General features: G+C 32.5%; 1 protein-coding gene across 5 annotated transcripts in view; it reads left to right on the top strand.

Annotated features, from left to right (window-relative positions):
- Cad88C (cadherin 88C) overlaps positions 1-19,506 on the top strand; it is a 298,274-nt gene that overhangs the window by 274,000 nt on the left and 4,768 nt on the right. For all 5 annotated transcript variants that reach the window (XM_035354905.2, XM_035354902.2, XM_085821698.1 and 2 more), the window contains 9 exons: positions 1,197-1,489; positions 4,117-4,350; positions 7,882-7,970; positions 8,108-8,194; positions 8,648-8,716; positions 8,864-8,930; positions 9,119-9,246; positions 11,295-11,335; positions 11,439-11,502. In XM_035354905.2, the coding sequence (XP_035210796.1) occupies positions 1,197-1,489; positions 4,117-4,350; positions 7,882-7,970; positions 8,108-8,194; positions 8,648-8,716; positions 8,864-8,930; positions 9,119-9,246; positions 11,295-11,335; positions 11,439-11,502 (1,072 nt within the window). The remainder of the gene's footprint in view (positions 1-1,196; positions 1,490-4,116; positions 4,351-7,881; positions 7,971-8,107; positions 8,195-8,647; positions 8,717-8,863; positions 8,931-9,118; positions 9,247-11,294; positions 11,336-11,438; positions 11,503-19,506) is intronic.

Here is a 19,506-nt window from a genome sequence, read left to right as displayed (position 1 = left end):
AATTGCTCTTTATTTCATAAATTACGGTTTCATATTTTTAATTTTAGAATTTCTGCATACCATCTTACCAGATTTAAACTGATGATCTATAATCCGGAAAAACCAATAATCCGGAATCGCCGAAGTCCCGACGAGTCCGGATTAAAGACTTTTGACTTTAACAACATTAAACTGATTATATATATATATATATATTTTTTTTTTTCTACTGAGATGAATGCTTCAGCCACTTCAGTAATGAATATTAAGAAAGTGTGTGATACTGATGTTAAAAAAATGTGTCTATGAATGCTAAGGATATTTTGCCATCCCCCCCAGAAAGAAACATTTGAATCAGTTTTTCATTAATGAATATAAGTTTGAATGTGAATTTTTTCAGTAATTAAGATAGAATTTACTGAATGGTACTGTTTTTATTTAGATATTGTGGTCAGAATCAACCATAAACAATGATATTGGACAGTCATGTATGGGAAACGACTTTGTGAAATGTGTAATTTTTATTTTCAATGAAACACCTCATTTTGGGGATTCATATTTTGAAAATATATTATTTCACTTAATTCTAATTCTTGAGGAAAAGCAGTATGAATAGCTGTACAGAATGCATATAGTATAATATAAATCATATTAAATGTTCATTGTCACTGCCAGTACATTGACATGATGAGATAATACTTGCAATTCCACTGGATAAGCCACAGTTTGATTTGCAAGTGAAGTGATGTAATGAAATTCTCAGCACATGTATCTATGTAGTGTGATGTTAATTGAAAAATTAAAAACACTTTTTGGGCCATTTTTATCAACCAGTATATTTACTGTGCTGATGATTCTGACTATTTCATATGCTTACTGTATATGTACAAAGTAGGTTTTCCCATTCCTTAAAAGCAAAATTTCTTTTTCTCATCATATTATAACTAAAATTAATTAGTAATTTAAATCATTTTATTTGTGCATGCATTGTAAATTTGATATCTTATTTAATATGTTTTTAATATATGATAAACAAAAAATCAAAATAATAAAATGTTATCAGTGTTATAAATCAAATGTGCCTTTTTTATTTGTTTTTTCCTCTTGTTCTTTTTTAGTCTATAAGCAAATAGCTGTACTTGTTGCCCTTTTTTTAATAATAATAATAAATTACAGTATTGTGAAGTATAATTCAATTCATAAATTCTTGTTTCTAGGAGGTAATCATTTTGGTCGTTTTAAGCTTGATATCTTTACTCATCAACTTTACTGCACTGAAGTTTTGGATCGGGAAGAAAGACAGAATTATACTCTCATCGTTCAAGCTTCAGATGACTGCTTTCATCAACCTACTTCTGTTACACGTTTCGATCCAAGGGATAATTCCTTATTGCAAGTACATATTGGGGTCAAAGATATAAATGATAATCCTCCAAGGTTCATCAAAAGGGTTTTCACTGGTGGAATAACAGCAGAAACTGATTTTGGGACAGCATTCATGATTGTTAAGGTAAATGAAACAGTATAAATGGGCCAGTTCGTTGTATTGGCTTTACTGATATCTGTTCTCATTTCAGAAACTTAATTGCAGTGAAATATGAGTAGTGTAATATGTAAATAATGGTGTGGGGTCAGGCTTCGACTTGGCTTCTTCTTTTGGCATTTTCTGTTAGTATAGCTAGCATCACATGTATATAAAACTATTTGTAATTCAATACAAAATGTACCTTTATTTAGTTTTTACTTTTGAGAATATAGTAACTGGCCCCTTCCAAAAACTAGCTGCCTGTGTCACATGTTTGAAATAGTTCTGTGTGTGAGATAACCATTATTAACTGCAGCCAAAACTGAGGGGAAATCTTTATTTTTCTTTTAGATTTGCTGCAATAATTTTGAGAAATGCAGCATATTTGAAACTCTCGGCATAAGTAAAGCGTAATTTTACAGTATTTTTAAGTCAACAAATATTATGAGAAAAGCATTATCGGTAAAGTGGCGGGGAAAAGCAAAATACTTAATGTGCTTTTGACCTTAAGGATAGAATCATATGAAATTGTCAATTTTTCAGTTGAAATCTGTATTTATGTAGTTTGCTAAATCTTCCTCAAAGTAATCGGACGCTTGTTAAATCTTCCTCAAAGTAATCAGACGCATAGCTGAAAGAGAAGAAATATGTTTATTTCACAATTCAGTGCGTTTCTTGAAAGCATTTGGTTATTGCTTTAGTTAACTTAGGAATGCTTAACACTATACAAAACATCCATCGTATCAGTAGCTTGTAATTTGATAGTCAAACGCACAGACAATTTGATTCCACAGTACTCATGCAATACCTTTATGTGTACTCCTTTTTTAACTTTCTGTAAATTTATCTTTACTTCTATAGAATAAACACATCTTTATTTCTATAGATTTACATTTGTTTGGTAGTACTAGCACCATTTTCAGAGCTTTTGGTCTCTTAGTTGATGTATAGACTATATTACATCTGAAAATTAAAAATTACTATGCTGCTATACAACTGAGACTTTCTTGACTCAAATAAAAACGAAACTTGAATTCTGAATGCTGCCAAGATTGCTATTTTAATGGCAGATTCACAAACTAACCTTGTCAGATTCAAAATAATTTGGATTTAGGAAGGGCCAAATCACTGAACTGAAGATTAATGAGATGCAACTTGTACTATTAAAGATAGTGGCACTACTATTAAAGATGGAGGAAATTTCTAAAAAAATAATTTGATATTTGAAACACGTAGTAACTTAAAAAAAATATTAATTTAGAATCACTGATTTTAAACCACTATTTATAAAAATATTATTCATTCTTTTGGACTTTAGTGATTTAAGTCAGTGGCATGAAACTGGCAGGCTGTATGCAGACCTCAAGCATTTATACACAGCTCATAAATATATTTCCAATAAATTAATTAGAATTAACTTGACAAGAATTTTAAGATCGTAATGAAACCTGTAAATGGAGCTAATTAATTTACATAGTAATATAAATTGCATTAGAATATCTGATGATTTTAAAGAAGCATTTATTTGTATTTCTCAAAAGATAAATGCCCTTAGTTACGAATTTCTTCAATAAGAATAGTCGTTTTTATTGGGAGTACATTTACATTTGAACAACCCCCTAGCTGAAGAGGAATAGGTCTAAAAACCAGTTTGCCAAAGTATTCACAGTTCATGATAAAGATACTGTCTATTTCTTCAAGGTTACAAACTTTTAGTGTTTATTCTCAAGTTTTATCCTTCTAACTAAATTTTCATAATTTGTTTATTTTTAATTTAAGTAAATTATTTAGTGATTACTTTAGCGTATCAGAAATATTTGAATAAATGTCAATCTGAAAATTTAATATTTGGCTGTTAATAGATTTGAATTACAAAATGTAACCAACATACATTTCTTGCACCTTTAGATTTCAATCAAACAGAAGAGAAGTATGAATTGGAATTTTCTCTTTATGTCACTATTATTACAGTTTACAGTTAATGTATATTTTGAAAAATCTGTAATTAAGAGAAGCCAAGATTGCTATTTTAATGGCATATATATATGTGACCTGTCAACTGCTTTCAGGTCATGCATTTGACCCACCTACAATTTTAATTTGAGACCACTAGTTTAAGCCATATAATTTTTTTATGCATGTTCCCTCCTTTTTTTTTTTTTTTTTTTTTTTTTTGAGCATCAGTTTGTATATCTTCCTTTCCCTATTTCTTAAAGATCTTTATTAGAATTAAGAATTTCCAGATTGTAACTTCTGAGCTTTTATGTGTATTCTAAAGTTTTAAGTGATCAAAAATCTCATAGTTAGAAAGCCTATCTTACTTGATTCATTTCTTATGTATCTCCAACAAATCTCTTATGAATTTCGTATTTCAAATGGCATGGTCTACAACTGGCTGTTCCAAAGATCTTGTCAATTTTTTTATTAATATCCTGTATATCTTGTGGACTAAGTAACAATTATTCATATTTTTTCCTTGTCATTTATGCATACTGTTAAGTATTCAAAATAAACAATACATGTGTATGGATTTCAATTGCATTACTATTATAATCACATTTGAGAACTACATATTTATCACTGACATTTTATGAAATTTTTATTTTTTTTAGGCAATTGATCTCGATATAGGCAAAAATGCTGCTGTAACATATTACATTGCTGGTGATGTCCAAATGACCTTGTCTGAAGGATTGGAATCCCTTAAAGTATCTCCTTTCATTGTGAATAAAGATACTGGTGTTATCAGCTTGAACTTTGATCCCCAAAAAGGAATGAAAGGTTATTTTGATTTTGAAGTGATTGCAAATGATACAGACGGCCTTTTTGATACTGCAAGAGTTTTTGTGAGTAACTTATACTTTTTATTATTAATTTTTAATTGATAAATTATTATTAATTTTCATTAGTGATAATGTATTATTGTTTCATTAATAATAATGTATTATATTTCTGCACTATAACCTTTAATTTCAATATGCAGAACATTGTATTTAAAGTGATGCTGCTTAGGGGTTAGCAGAAATAACACCCAAGTATATCATAGACATCATTTAATTCTACAGTACAAGCACTTAATTATAGAGAGAGTAATCTTCATTCGAATACAGCCATTTTGAAGAACTGTGCTGATTTATGCATTAGTCTGCATAGCCAAATGGCACATACAAATCATAGAAGAATAGGGAAAAGCGAGTGTTGCCAAATGCTTGATACAAATCATAACGATATTTACTTGATATATGAAAGCTGAACCTGGTTTGGTTGAGTAATTGCTAAAATGTTTAAATGATAAATCTTGTTAAAACTTTAATAGAATTTTTTTTATTTTCTTTTTATTTTATGATTAAAATAATAGTTAAAATATTGAAAGAATATATTTATTTTGTAAATTTTTTTAAGAAATTACCATAATGAATTATGATGCTAATAAAACACTTATATCCTAATTCTGGCAATTATATATAAGATTACAGTAAAATCCCATTTAATGGAAACATGACTATTGTCATAATAATATAATAATGGAGACTAACGCTGAATCTTATTAATTTCATAATTTCTGATTTTCTAATTCATTAATTATAATTTCTGGCTTTCTATATCTAATTTGTTTCTAGCTGTCCCCTTCATTAGAGGTAAATAGATATTTTATAAGGAAAATAAGTGATTTCAATGTGATGAATGGAAAATAATTAATCTTTGAATTCTATCCAGATTATGATTCATAAATAAATACTTGTTTTTGTATTATGTCAATTAAAAATCACATTATGCTGAAAAAGCTGAATTACCAAAAAAAAATCAAAGATTCCAATAAATTATTAAAAGAAACAAGGAACATCTCATGTAAATTTCTGGAATTTCATAAGGAAATTATTAATGCTGCATATCAATCCAATGAGTGATGCTGACAGTATTTCAGAAAAGGAATTTGAAAATGAAAACTTATTTGTAAGTGTTTTCTGAATCAGAAATAAGTTTAAATTTCTTATGTAACAGATTATTGGATACTGGGTGCTATGTTCCAGTATAAGTCAAGAAATTTTTAAAAATTTATTACTCATTGCTTCATATTATATAAATATGTAAATATAATGCATTGGATGTTAAGCTAAGCTATAGGCATTCCTTCATAATTTTAACCGCAAAAATAGTAATGATGGGTTATCCAAAACGGCTTCAATGCAATTAGGCCATATCAGTACTATGCCAAAATCATGAATCTAAAAACTTCTTTCTAGAAAAACAACTTACAGGTTTGAAGCACATTTTGTTTTGAAATAAATTTAAGTATGATTTCTACAAGATTATTCTTTTATCATATACGAGGGCTATCCAGAAAGTAGATTACGTTTTGGAATAAAAAAATAAACAAAGTATAGGAAACAAATTTTATTATATACAGATGAAAGCCACACTCAAATACTACTTTTCTACATAGTCACCATACAAATTAAGGCATTTATCGTAGCGATGTACGAGCTTGGAAATTCCTTCGTCGAAAAATTCGGCCGCCTGCGCCTTCAACCACTTCGTTACCTCTTCTTGCAGCTGTGCGTCGTCATCAAAACGCTGCATAGCCAGCCACTTCTTCATTGCTGGGAATAGGTGGAAGTCGCTCGGTGCCAGGTCGGGACTGTATGGCAGATGAGGAAACAACTCCCACTTAAAAGATTCAAGAACTTTACGAGTGACATTTGCCGTGTGGGGCCGGGCGTTGTCGTGAATCAACAAGATCTTAGAGCTCAACATTCCTCTGCGCTTGTTTTGAATTGCTCTTCTGAGTTTTTGGAGAGTTTGGCAATACCTTTGAGAGTTTATTGTAGTGCCTCTTTCCAGGAAGTCCACCAAAATTACACCTTTTCTGTCCCAAAAAACAGTCGCCATCATCTTCCTTGCCGACATTGTTTGCATGCATTTCTTGGGTTTTTGGGGAGAACTTGTGTGCCCCCACTGCATTGATTGCAATTTCGTTTCACAGTTCACATGTTTCACCCATGTTTCGTCACCAGTAACGATGCGATCGAGTAAAGAGTCACCATCCTTATGGTAAGCGTCCAAAAAGTTCAACGCTGCAGCTATTCGCTGATTTTTGTGGTCCTCTGTCAAGATTTTTGGAATCCATCTTGCACAAAACTTGTAGTAACCAAGCTTTTCGCTGATGATTTCATGCAACAAACTTCGCGAAATTTGTGGAAAACTCAAAGAAAGTTCCGTTATTGTGAAATTTCGATTTTCACGGACTTTAGCATCGACTTTTTCGAGAAGTTCGGCGGTCACTATGCTGGGTCTCCCACTTCGATCTTCGTCGTGAACATTGGTTCGGCCATTTTGAAATCTTATGACCCACTGACGCACTCCACCTTCAGTGATAATGTTGTCCCCATACACTTCACGAAGCTGCCGATAGATTTCTATCGGTTTACAGTTTTTTGCAGTCAGAAACCTTATTACTGAGCGCACCTCGCAGCTCGCGGGATTTTCAATTAACGCAGACATTTCAAACCGTCACAGTATCTGAACGGAGCACAGCACGAACCTCTCACTAGCATGGCTAGATGCAGACTGAGCTGCGCAACGCTCTGACCCCAAGATGGCCGCGCTAGCCCCGCCCCTAGCGGACACAGACGGAAACGTAATCTACTTCCTGGATGGCCCTCGTATCTGTCATAATTGCTTCTCAGTCAATAATTATCTTTCTCTTTTAGCATAGTGCAAAATGTCAAAAATCATCCTAAAAAATAGTTGTAAATCACAAAAGATGCAGATTTGGGATTTTAGTATGGGGCCAATGATAAAAAAATCACATTAATCATCTATGAAGATTAGTTGTTCGCCTAACAGAAGAAATTATATAATTAAAGAATAAGAACAAAGAATTTAAAGAAAAGAGGGGGAAATAGGTGCTTGATATTTCAGTCTACATTTTAAATAGTATGTATTAATGAATATATTTACATGCATTATCATATATTTTTAATACTTACTAAATGTATGTGAAAAAAATTTAATTTAGTGGGTTTATTTATGAACAGTTGTAATATAAATTTAAGCATTTTTGTTAATTTCTTATATAAATGATTTTAATCTTTCGAATTTCTGATTTGTTTGTCATCAGTTGCAAGGTGTTTGTTTGTCATCAGTTGCAAAAATGTAAATTTATTAAAAGTTTATTCTTAACTCATAAGGTCAAAGTAAAAAAAAAGTGTTAATTTCTTTAATGTGGAATTTTTTAAATGTAATTTTGTGAATATAGCTGAGGATTTTATTCAAAATTTTTCATTATTTTCTAAATTTATGTTTTCACTATTTTCTAAATTTGTTTGTATTAAATCATTTCCACTGTTTTCTAAATTTATTTGTGTTTAAATTAGATCTATTTATTGCGAGAGGATCAGAGAGTTCGTTTTGTATTAAGATTGACACCTGAGGAAATAAGAGAAAAATTGGAAAAATTCAGAGAGTGAGTAAAAGCAACTAAAATTTATGTTGATAAATTTTATATAATTTTAAACCTTTAGTTAAAAAATGTGGTTGAAATCATCAGTATTATCAATACACTGGTACTGGTAACATAACAGAATTTTTATTCGTTTTTAGGGTATTAAGTAATATTACTGGAGCAATTGTTAATGTTGATGAAACTAAGTATCATGAAAACAGAGATGGTTCTGTGGACAAGAAAAAGTAAATATATTTGCATTTTTCAAATAATTTTTAAAATTTTTAGTTTTATTGTTTAATTATTAGAAGATACAATGGCTGACTTAAAGGATGATGTAGGATACAAGATTTGATTACTGTAACCATGTTTTCTACATGGTATGTTAATAATTTTTTTAATGAATGAATAAAAAAATATCTGTACAGGTAGTTTAGAACTTTGCATCTTTTGACCAATGTTAAAAAAAAGGGGGGAAGGAACAAACAAAAAAAAAAAGAAGAAGAAAAAGAAAAGAATAAAAAAATGAGCAATTTTATAGCATCATATTACCTGATATAATACATTCATTGTTATTGTACACATGATGAATTATAAATCAGCATTGTGAATTAGAAGTTATTATAAATATCAATCAGTTTCAGTAAGTTATATGACAATCAATAAGTTTTTCATCTCATTTTAATATCTTTTTGTAGGAGCGACTTGTACCTTCATTTTGTAAATAGAGAAGATAATTCAATTATGGAAGTGGCTACAGTTTTATCGTAAGTAGTTTTTTTGTTATACAAGTATATCTTGTGTTATTGAAATGTGTTTCTGTTGTATAATTTTATTATTTAAAAATGATATATTTATGACTGATATGAAACATCTGTTTGTTTAACTGATTCTATATGAAAATGTCGTTACAGACTGATTGATAAAAATATTGAATTTTTGGATGAGCTATTTAAGGAATTCAATGTACTATACAGTGAAGTAAGTGCCTTCAATCTACATTTTACTAAAAAAAAATGATTAATTTTATTACCTAAATTCAAAAATTTTCAGAGACAGTAACAAAGTTTCACTGTTAACTGAGAGAAACATAATAAATGAACAATTTAATATTAAACTTTTGTTATATCAGTTATTGATGCATATTTAAATTTCTGCAATTCTTTCAGCCTGCTGATACAGCTGTGGCTGATACTAATGTTGAAGCTCAAGTACGTGCATGGTTGATTGGGCTTTCTGTTTTCCTTGCCATTATGTTGGTGCTGGTCATCTCACTTTGCATTACTCAACGAAGCAGGTAAAAATACATGTTAAATCTCTTAAGGAATTTGTTATAATGTTATATTATTATTCTTTAATGATTGGTGATAAAATATCTATGTTAATATATACTTAAAAATATGAGAATAGTAATAATACTGTTGAACAATCAGGTGTAAAATGCCTGCACTGATCAACAATTTTATTGCTATTATGCAGTGACTTTTGCCAAAATACAGCATGCAACAGAAAGAATCCCCCAATTTAGGAAGCTAATAAAATCCAAACCAAATAAGATATGAAAATTCTCTTTTTATTTTTTGAAAGTGTACATAATTCCATTTTATATCAATTTTTGTTTTGTTTTGTTTTAAACAAAACACCACTCAGGTGGTGACCTCCATTGTTTATGTGCTGATTGAAGTTTTAAAATGAAACTCATGTCTCACAGAACCCCAGTATTATATCATTAATATTTTTTTCTTTTATATAAATTAAAGTTAAGGAAATGTGATATATTTTTGTTAGTAACTGATTTGAGTGAAAACTATCTTACACTTGGCTCAAATTTATTAACAATACCCCCAAAAAAACTGAAATTAAACTGCCCCTTTGAAAGACTTTTGTAAAAAGGTTTTCATTCATATAAAAGTTAACATTATAAATATAAACACAATGTCTGTATCTCGCATTGGCATCACATAGATGTTGAAATTTCAAAATTTTATTAGACTATGTCGTACATGCATTTATGTATGCCTGTCTTTTGTCACTTATATCATTAGCCATCTTCCTTCCTGCATTTAGGTGACATAACTGTTAAATGCAGAGCAAGTGTTTAAGTGTTCATTGTCCATTAAATTGTTACAAGGAGAACACACTGGAGAATTCTTGGATGTAATGTAAACGAGATGAGTACTGAAGCTATCATGTTCAGTCAAAAGATGTATGATGTCGTATTTATAGCAGAAGAATAATCAGTAATATAATACTCCTTTCAAGCTTCCTAGCCTTTATATGCACAGATTTGAATCATGAATCGGCCTAAATTACATCCCGCCATCCGGTGGGCTCCAGCCCAATTTTAGCTCTGATCGTAGGGGGGGGGGTATTTTATCACCACAAAAATTAAATATACTTAAAGTATAGCTGATGAAAATTCCTTGGCGAAACAGAATGAAGGGAATCTTGGTGAGAGAGAATGTTCTTTTTGACCGTGGCTCTCTGCTGAAATAATTATAGCCATCAAGCAGATGTGTGTTAGAGGTTAATTGAGTCCTGAATCTGACTCCTAAGGATGAATGTAAAGTTGCTGGTTACACTTTTTGCCCCCCGTATTTGGTTACATTAGTGAATACTGTGGGAAGACGATGTATAGGACCTGCTTGAGCAGTTTATCTGAGTATTTCACTCTTATTGTACTCACTGTCCCTTAACTCACATTTAAGAACACAAATTTTCCTTCTTGCGAGGATAACTAACTGTAAACGTCGATAACAATACACTAGATACAATGGCATGGCGAGAAATTTACGCATTCCTAAACAAACTTCCCCAAATTTATTGCTTTTCTTAAAGGGAAAGGTTTCTGCATATGAGTGAGGGAACTTTACTTGAACGTCTCATGTTCTCATGAGTTCATATTTCTATGGAAATAGAGTATTGCAAGGTCTGCTTATTGTTAAACTAAAACGATAGGAATTATATTTTTTTCCCTTTAAATTGTGGTTCAGTTTTATAAAAAGAAGTACCGGAGCTCATCTTATTTATTGCTCCGGTGTGCTCCGGCTAAAATTGTAACTTATCTTAAAAATTGAGAAGCACTGGAGCTGGGCTCCGGTGAAATTTAAGCACTGTTATTAGTCATTATGAGGAAATCTTTTGCAACAAAATTATAGCATTTTGGCAAATTCAATGTTATAAACATTTAAGTGTATTTTCCAAGTACAAAAATTAACGAAATGATACTGCTGTTTCCTTGAAAAGATTGCCTTTTTCTCATTTTGTTTTTTTTCCTACATAACTCAGTAAAAAAAATAATAATAATAAGTAATCTAACAATATATATATATATTCTTCCATCAGATATGAACGTAAACTGAAAGCAGCTACAGCTACAGCCTTTGGTAATTTTATTTTGTTTATTATTATTATTATTTAATTTCTTTACATATTTAAAATCTGTAGCCGTATAAAATTTCATGGCCTTTTATTCTGCTTTGTTAATAGGTTCTCAAGAATCTGCACTAAATCGAATGGATGTGCCCAACACAAATCAACATTCTGTTGAAGGGTAATTATTTTTAAATACGCAAACTGTCATATGTAATAAATACATAATGTAGATGTATTTCCTTTGTATATGTAATTATTGTTTTCTTACCCATCCCTTTTTTTAAGTAAGTATATTATAAGAAATAAAATATTTAATACTAACAAAATAATGAGAAGAAAGAAAAATGAAGAATTTATATGAAAGTATTAATTACAGAAATGCTAATGCTTTAAATAAATAATAAATGCTAATGCTTAAATAAGCTTCTCTTAAAGCATAAAATTTAAAAATCATTCATTACTTATGATAAGTGTCTCATAAAACACTTAAAATGTTAATTCAATATTTAAAGTAATGGATAAATTTGTTTCATTACCCCTTTATTTATGTTTTTTTTTTTTTTTTTTTTTTTTTTTTTAATGAAAAGTTACAAGTTAAAATTCCAAAAATTTTTATTGTATTTTAAGAAGCAAAATGTATGTAATTTGTGACGGTGATAAAATATGGTTTCAGTTTTGATTTCAGGTCTACAGTTTATGGAAATTTCCGGTTATGTTTTACCACCTATCCTCGAATTCCATATCACAGATTATGTTCTTACTGCATTAATATAATATTAACAAGACATAGTGCACAATAAAAATTAAGCTTTATTTCGGAACTTCGCGCACACTGCCCGACAGCCTGCCTGTTTCGCTCTGCTCGCTACTGGTATGAAATTTCTCCTCTAGGGTTGCCACACTTATCGGAGGGCGCAAGGCGCGCTCCTTATCGCCATCACCACAGAGTTTCCCCCCAGTTCCTTTAATGGCTATTCAAAGGAACGACATAGGTTATGAAATTATTTCAGAGTATCCGTGCTGTCGGGTATTTTTTTTTTTTTATGATTACAAAATTAGAATATAAAATTAGAAAAGATCAAAATGCAATTCAATATATAACAAGGTATTGACACATATAATAAAAATGAAATAACAAAAAATATGTTAAGATATGAATTTAAAAAAAAAAATGTTTTAAATTGTTATGTAAGAAGCAAGTTTCTTAGGGAAATGAACATGTCTTCCCGATCTGGTGACAGTTTGTGTCTTAGAGAGTTCGTTTGCAGATTTATTCTGCTGAACTGTCTTTAAGTCTTTATTTGTTTTCAGTTCAGGCAAATTAGAGTCCGAAAGCAAATAAGCTGGTTTTACACGGTCTATAGACACAGTAGATTTCAGACCGTTAATATCAATTGTGAAAGTTTTGTCCGTTCTAGAAAGGACTTTATGCGGACCTGTGTATGGTTGGCACAGAGGTGGCTTTACTCGATCGACACGTAAGTATACATGCGTACACGACTTTAAGGTAGCACTTACGTAACATTTTTCTTGGCAATGTGCAGATGTTGCTATTGGATTCAATTGTTGCATTCTATGCCTAAGATTCGTGATAAATTGTGTGTCATACGGAGATATCTTAGATGACGTTATCATATCACTAGGCAGCTTGAGAGTTGTGCCGTACACCAGTTCAGCACAAGATGACTGTAGATCTTCCTTTACGGCTGTCCGAATACCAAGCATAACAACTGGTAGTGTTTCAGTCCAGTTATTGGTCTCGTGAGCCTTGAGAGAAGATTTTAAATGTCGATGAAATCGTTCAACAATGCCGTTTGACATTGGATGATAGGCTGTTGTTGTGATTCTGTTCGTACCCAAAATGCGCGTGAATTCTGCAAAAAGTGCGGATCTCATTTGAGAACCTTGGTCTGTTGTTATGATCGATGGGCAGCCAAAACGAGATATCCAACAGTTGAAGATGGCTCTGCAAATGGTTTCCGTTTTCATATCCGGGATGGGAATGGCTTCAGGCCATCTGGAGAATCTATCTATTAGAGTCAAAAGGTACACGTTGCCTTCTGATGGAGGTAACGGTCCGACGATATCCATATGGATTTCTGAAAAACGTGCATCAGGAAGAGAGAATGTGCCCAGTGGTGCTTTAGTATGCCTAGTAATTTTCGATTTTTGGCAAGATTCACAGGATTTCACCCAATTTTTGATATGACGTTTCATATCGGGCCATACATAACGAGAACAAATAAGCTTCGTAGTAGCTGCAATTCCTGGATGTGACAGATTATGCAGATGATTAAAGATGAGTCTACGAAAGGAATTCGGAACAAATGGACGAGGAATGTCTGTTGATATGTCACAAAGAATATTACCATCAGAATATTGGCACGGTTTAAATTCCAGTTTCAAAGATGATGTGTTGTTTTTGAGAAGGTCTTGTAACTCCGGATCATGCCGTTGAGCTTCCGAAAATTTTTTTAAATCCAAAAATGGAGATTTTGTTATGGAATCAATTTTGATTCTTGAAAGAGCGTCAGCAACGACGTTTTTTGAACCTTGCACATGCCTAATATCAGTAGAGTACTGAGAAATAAAATCTAAATGGCGCAATTGTCGAGGTGAACATTTATGAGGGTTCTGTTTAAAAGCGTATATTAACGGTTTTTGATCCGTATAAATTATAAAATTTCTGCCCTCTAACATGTGTCGGAATTTCTTAATTGCAGAATAAATAGAAAATAATTCCCTATCGTACGCGGACCATTTCTGTTGACTTTTATTGAGTTTCATAGAGAAAAATGCTATAGGTTCCCATGTTTGTTGAGACAACTGCATAAGTGTGCCGCCGATTGCGACGTCTGAGGCATCTACCCAGATGCTTAGCTGGGCTCCGGGAATAGGGTGTCTCAAAAGGGTAGCCTGAGCAATGGCATTTTTGGCAGCAATAAAGGCTTGTTCAGCATTCTCGTTCCAATTTAATTGTGGGGATGAATCCTGAACACGAGAACGAGATTTCTTTTTATTAATATAGCCTTCTAACAATTTTATTAAAGGAGAAAGAATATGTGCTGCTTTAGGTATGAAACATCTATAAAAGTTAAACATGCCTAAAAATCGGCGAAGCTGAGTGAGAGTGGTAGGTTGAGGAAAATCTAAAATACATTTGACTTTGTCAGGAAGAGGTTCAATTCCGTTTTCACTAAGGTGAAAACCTAAGAAATCAATAGATGTTTGACCAAAGGTGCATTTTGAAACATTTATGCAAAGTCCATATTCCTGAAGTTTGGAAAATAAAGCTTTCAAATGCCTGCAATGTTCCTCAGAATCTTTAGAGGATATGAGCAAGTCATCGACAAAAGCGTAAACGCCTTCTAAATCCCGCGTGACTTCATCTATAAAACGTTGAAAAGTCGCAGATGCATTGCATAAGCCGAATTGCATACGGATACTTTCGAATAAACCGAATGGTGTGCATATGGCGGTTTTGTGGATGTCGGCTGGGTTAATTGGTATTTGATGGTATGCCTTAATCAGGTCGACATGACTAAAAATTTTAGTACCGTGCAATGCAGCAGTAAAATCGGCTAAACATGGAATAGGGTATTTGTCTTTTATTGTTTGAGCGTTCAATGCTCGATAATCTCCTACAGGTCTCCATTCCAGACTTCCCTTTTTTGGAACCATGTGAAGTGAGGATGCATAATTGCTGCTCGAAGGTCTCAAATGCCTTAATTGCATCATAGTTTGAAATTCTTGTTTTGCTATTTTTAAGCGATCTGGAGCTAACCGACGAGGTTTTGCAACCACAGGTGGACCTTTAGTTATGATATAATGAACGGTGTTATGTTTAACAGGTTGGTTAGGATCTGGTAATCTAGTAACTGAAGGAAATTCTTTTAAAATTTTGTGATATGGTGTATCACTAAATACAGTTTTTACTGAATAAATGCTTGCATTTTTCACGCAACCGACGGTTTTAAAATGCGTTTTTAAATCTTTGAGACATTTGTTTCTGAGATCAGGGACCAATTCAAAGAAATGGAGAAAATCTGCTCCAAGAATGGGTGTACTAACATTTGCTATAAGAAAAGTCCATGTAAACTGTCGTCTTAATTTGAAATCCAAAGAAAGTGTTTTTTGACCATAAACATGAATAGTAGAAGAATTAGCAGCGAAAAGTGTTTGTTGGGACGAATTCCGTTTTTGAGAATTATTTGCTGGAAGTAAGGACACGTCAGAGCCGGTATCGACCAAGAATGAAAGGTTTGTTCTACGGTCACGAACGAACAGGCGACGTGAAACTTGAGGCAAAGAATAAGTCGCCTCTATTCTTTGCTGGTTTCGTTTCCCTGCCATGAACAAGGTTTTGTACATTTGTCATCTCTACACTTTTTCCCAAAACGTCTATGATACCAGCAAACAGAATAATCTCTCCTTTTGGAATTGCTTCTTTCCTTATTGCGATCTCCGCGATTTGGCGAGCGACCACGAGAAAGAGAAATGCGATCAATACGTTTGTTTAATTTTTCTATTTGTTTAAATAATTTATCCTCAAGAGACTGATCGACTGTGCGAGAAACGGCACAAGTCCCTGGGGTTGGATTTACTTCTAAAATTCTGTCGGCAATTTCTGCAGCTTTATCTACAGTTAAATTGGAAACCGCTGCCAAAATAGACTGAACAGTCGAAGGCAAACGTTGAAGGAATAATTCTAACATTAAGTTATCAGGAACATTTAAAGATTCTGCTCGACGTTTCATATTTCTAAGCAAATCGGAAGGTTTTCGAGAACCTAATTCTTCTCCAGATAATAATTGGCGAATTTCTTGCTGAGAAGATTCTCCTGAACGATTTATTAACTCAGTTTTAAGCTTTGCATATGGATCAATAAGGTCTGTTTTCATAAGTAAATCCCGTACTAGTGATGCGATATATGGAGGAAGATGAGAAACTACATAATTATATTTAGTAATGGATTCTGTGATAGGTTTGGGGGTGGCAAGAGCAAAAGTACTTTCACACATAATAAACCATAAAGATGGGTCTGATCGGTTATAAACCGGAATTTGGACGGCATGAACATCAGACATTGTGCAAGGTTTTTAAGCCAAAATAAAAGGAAAAATTTAACTAAAGAAAATGAAATTAAATGATAAGTAGAAAACAGAATTATAAAATGATCTATAATTACTACTCATCTGTGATCCGGAGGACGAAAACCGATGTAATCCATTACTTCTGGTTTGGAGATCTTGAGTGATGGCTTGTAGTCAAAACCGAAAGTGCTTGAGAACTGTTCATACGATTTAACACAGTCCAGGTTACCATTATGGAAATTTCCGGTTATGTTTTACCACCTATCCTCGAATTCCATATCACAGATTATGTTCTTACTGCATTAATATAATATTAACAAGACATAGTGCACAATAAAAATTAAGCTTTATTTCGGAACTTCGCGCACACTGCCCGACAGCCTGCCTGTTTCGCTCTGCTCGCTACTCGTATGAAATTTCTCCTCTAGGGTTGCCACACTTATCGGAGGGCGCTAGGCGCGCTCCTTATCGCCATCACCACAAGTTCAATGTTTTAAATTCTCCTTTATAGTTGATTACAGACTGCTTTTTATCATCGTCCAAACACGAATCTTTCATTTTTTAAATTGCTGATTTGACCACAATTATGACAACAACTCTTCCATTACTCAATACCTGCTTATCATTAAGCCCTTTAGGAATGCAATTATGCATATATGTGTTATCTTAGCTGTCTGCATTTAATTTATTCAACATGAGAATTTAAATTATATGCAGTAAGCTGAAGACCATTGGCCATGTTGCAATAGTTTTCTTTAATGATTGGTTTGGAAGTTCATTCACTGAAGAAGTAAAACATTGCTTAGAGAAACCAAACCTGAGCTTTAAGATTCTCCTAATTCATGGTAATGCTCCAAGACACTATACTGAAGCCCTCACAACAATGCAATCCAAATGTAGAAGTTTTATTCCTCCCAGCCGATACCACTTCCTTAATCTAACCAATGGATCGAGGAAATCAGAAAAACACTGAAAACCTATTATGTCAGACATGTTTACATCTCTGCAGTTAAGCACTAGATCAAAGAAAGCATGGCACATAAATGGCATTTTGAAAGAAACTCAACATAAGACATTCCATCAAAATGATTAAACTTGCATGGGAAAAAGTGAATTTATCAACAATAAATCCTTCCTGGCAACCGCTCCAGCCAGTTGATAAAAGTTTTATAATATTGCCATCTATTGAAATTGAAGCCAAGGAAAGCATACAGACTGCAAAAGCAATAGGTGGCAAAGAATTTTCAGATATGGGAGAAAGATAAATCTAAGAATTACTCAAGAATTATGATCATGAAATGATAAATGAAATATTTAATAATCTTATAACACTAGCAGACATTGAAAGCAGCTTTAGTGAAAAAGATCATGAAACTGTAACTTACAAGAATTTAAACAAATTTTTAAGAAAGGCACTGGAACTGTCTGATTTTGTAATGGAAATTGACCCAAATGAAGAAAGAAGAGGTTACTTTATAAGAGGTACTGGAAAACGTTGCATTCCTTACTGCAAAATGTTTAACGAGTTGCATCAGACATTGTCCCAAACAAAAATCACCATCTATTTAAAAAAATAATTGTATCATATACCTACTTATTTAACAGTAATAGAAATCTCTTCAGTTAACATTTGTTTAATTTTTCCCTTTTAATTACAATAATATTTAGGTTTGTATAAATTATATATACTTCCTTAATCTGAACTATACCTAACCTATTTTTTCCATAGAAAGTGGACTTTGTGAAACCCAATTTTGCCATATGTGCAGTGTATTAATGACATAACCCCCCATTCGGCAAGGGTTACTATAAGCTGTTTCAGCCTATTCATTATACGTAGTTTCTGATTTCTGTTGTGTAATTCATAGCTCTTAAAACTCATGGAGTTCATTTAAAAATTGTTGCAGAATAGAATACATTGCAGCCTACCAAAGCAGCATATTAAATATTGGCGAAATAAAAGCTTTTTAATTGGTGTTTTCTTTGAACTTAACAAAACAGATGAACATGACATGTCAACCTGTTACATAAGAGAGAAAAACATGGATAAAAGGGGATAACTTCACAACTATAACTGCTGTATCATACTATTTGGGTTTTACTTTTCCATTACATTAGGTTGGCAGATACACATGGCTATGAGTAGATGCTTTACTTCGTAGTAAAAACAGATGGGGAATTGAATATCATAGTCTACTGCATTCCTAATTCCTGTTGCTTCTTTGAGAGCTATATTTGATGTCAGACTTCCATGCATTACATTGCTGCACATGCTGGGAAAGATCATGGCTACAGCCACATCGATAACCTTGTAGGCAACAATTATTATTAGTTATAATAACTACAACTACTTCTACTAGATAATAACTACTACTTTCACTTCACCTATAGTTTCAGTTTAGTTTTCAAAGTGTTGTCATGCATAAAATCGACAAAAAAAGATCGACGTAAAATACTATGGACTGATGAAACCAGGAAAAGTTTTGAAAAATGTAAACAAGATATTGCTCAAGTAGCGTTGATGGCCTACCCCAATTCGGATTACCCACTGGCACTTCTCACAGATGCATCCGATTTGGCTATTGGGTCAGTTATACAACAAAAAGAACCAAATGGATGAAAGCTTATTGCATTTTTTTCAAAAAAGCTTAATGATGCCCAGAAAAATTACAGCGCTTACGATCGCGAGCTTTAGGGTATATAGTTATCCATTAAACATTTTAAACATTTACTTGATTTACTTGAAGGTTGCAATTTTACTATTTATACGGATCATAAGCCCTTAACATTTGCTTTTAAGCAAAATAATAACAAAGCCTCTCCCAGACAACTAAGACAGCTACAATATATCTCACAATTCTCTACTAACCTACGCCATATAAGTGGTCAATACAATGTGGTTGCAGACAGCCTATCTAGAATTGAGGACATCGATTCACCTGTTGTTGATTTTGACCTGATAGCAGATGCACAAATTAATGATGATGAACTGCAATAGTTGAAATTACATTCCAAATCACTGCATATTAAACAGCACCAATTACCATCAGAAAAACTCTTATATTGCGATACCTCTACTTCTAATATAA

Source organism: Stegodyphus dumicola, chromosome 8 (genome assembly GCF_044657685.1).
Source record: "Stegodyphus dumicola isolate Sdum_Otavi_A_Nest chromosome 8, ASM4465768v1".
Taxonomy (NCBI): domain Eukaryota; kingdom Metazoa; phylum Arthropoda; class Arachnida; order Araneae; family Eresidae; genus Stegodyphus; species Stegodyphus dumicola.
Note: the sequence above shows the minus strand (reverse complement) of the source record. Positions and strands in the feature narration are given on the sequence as shown.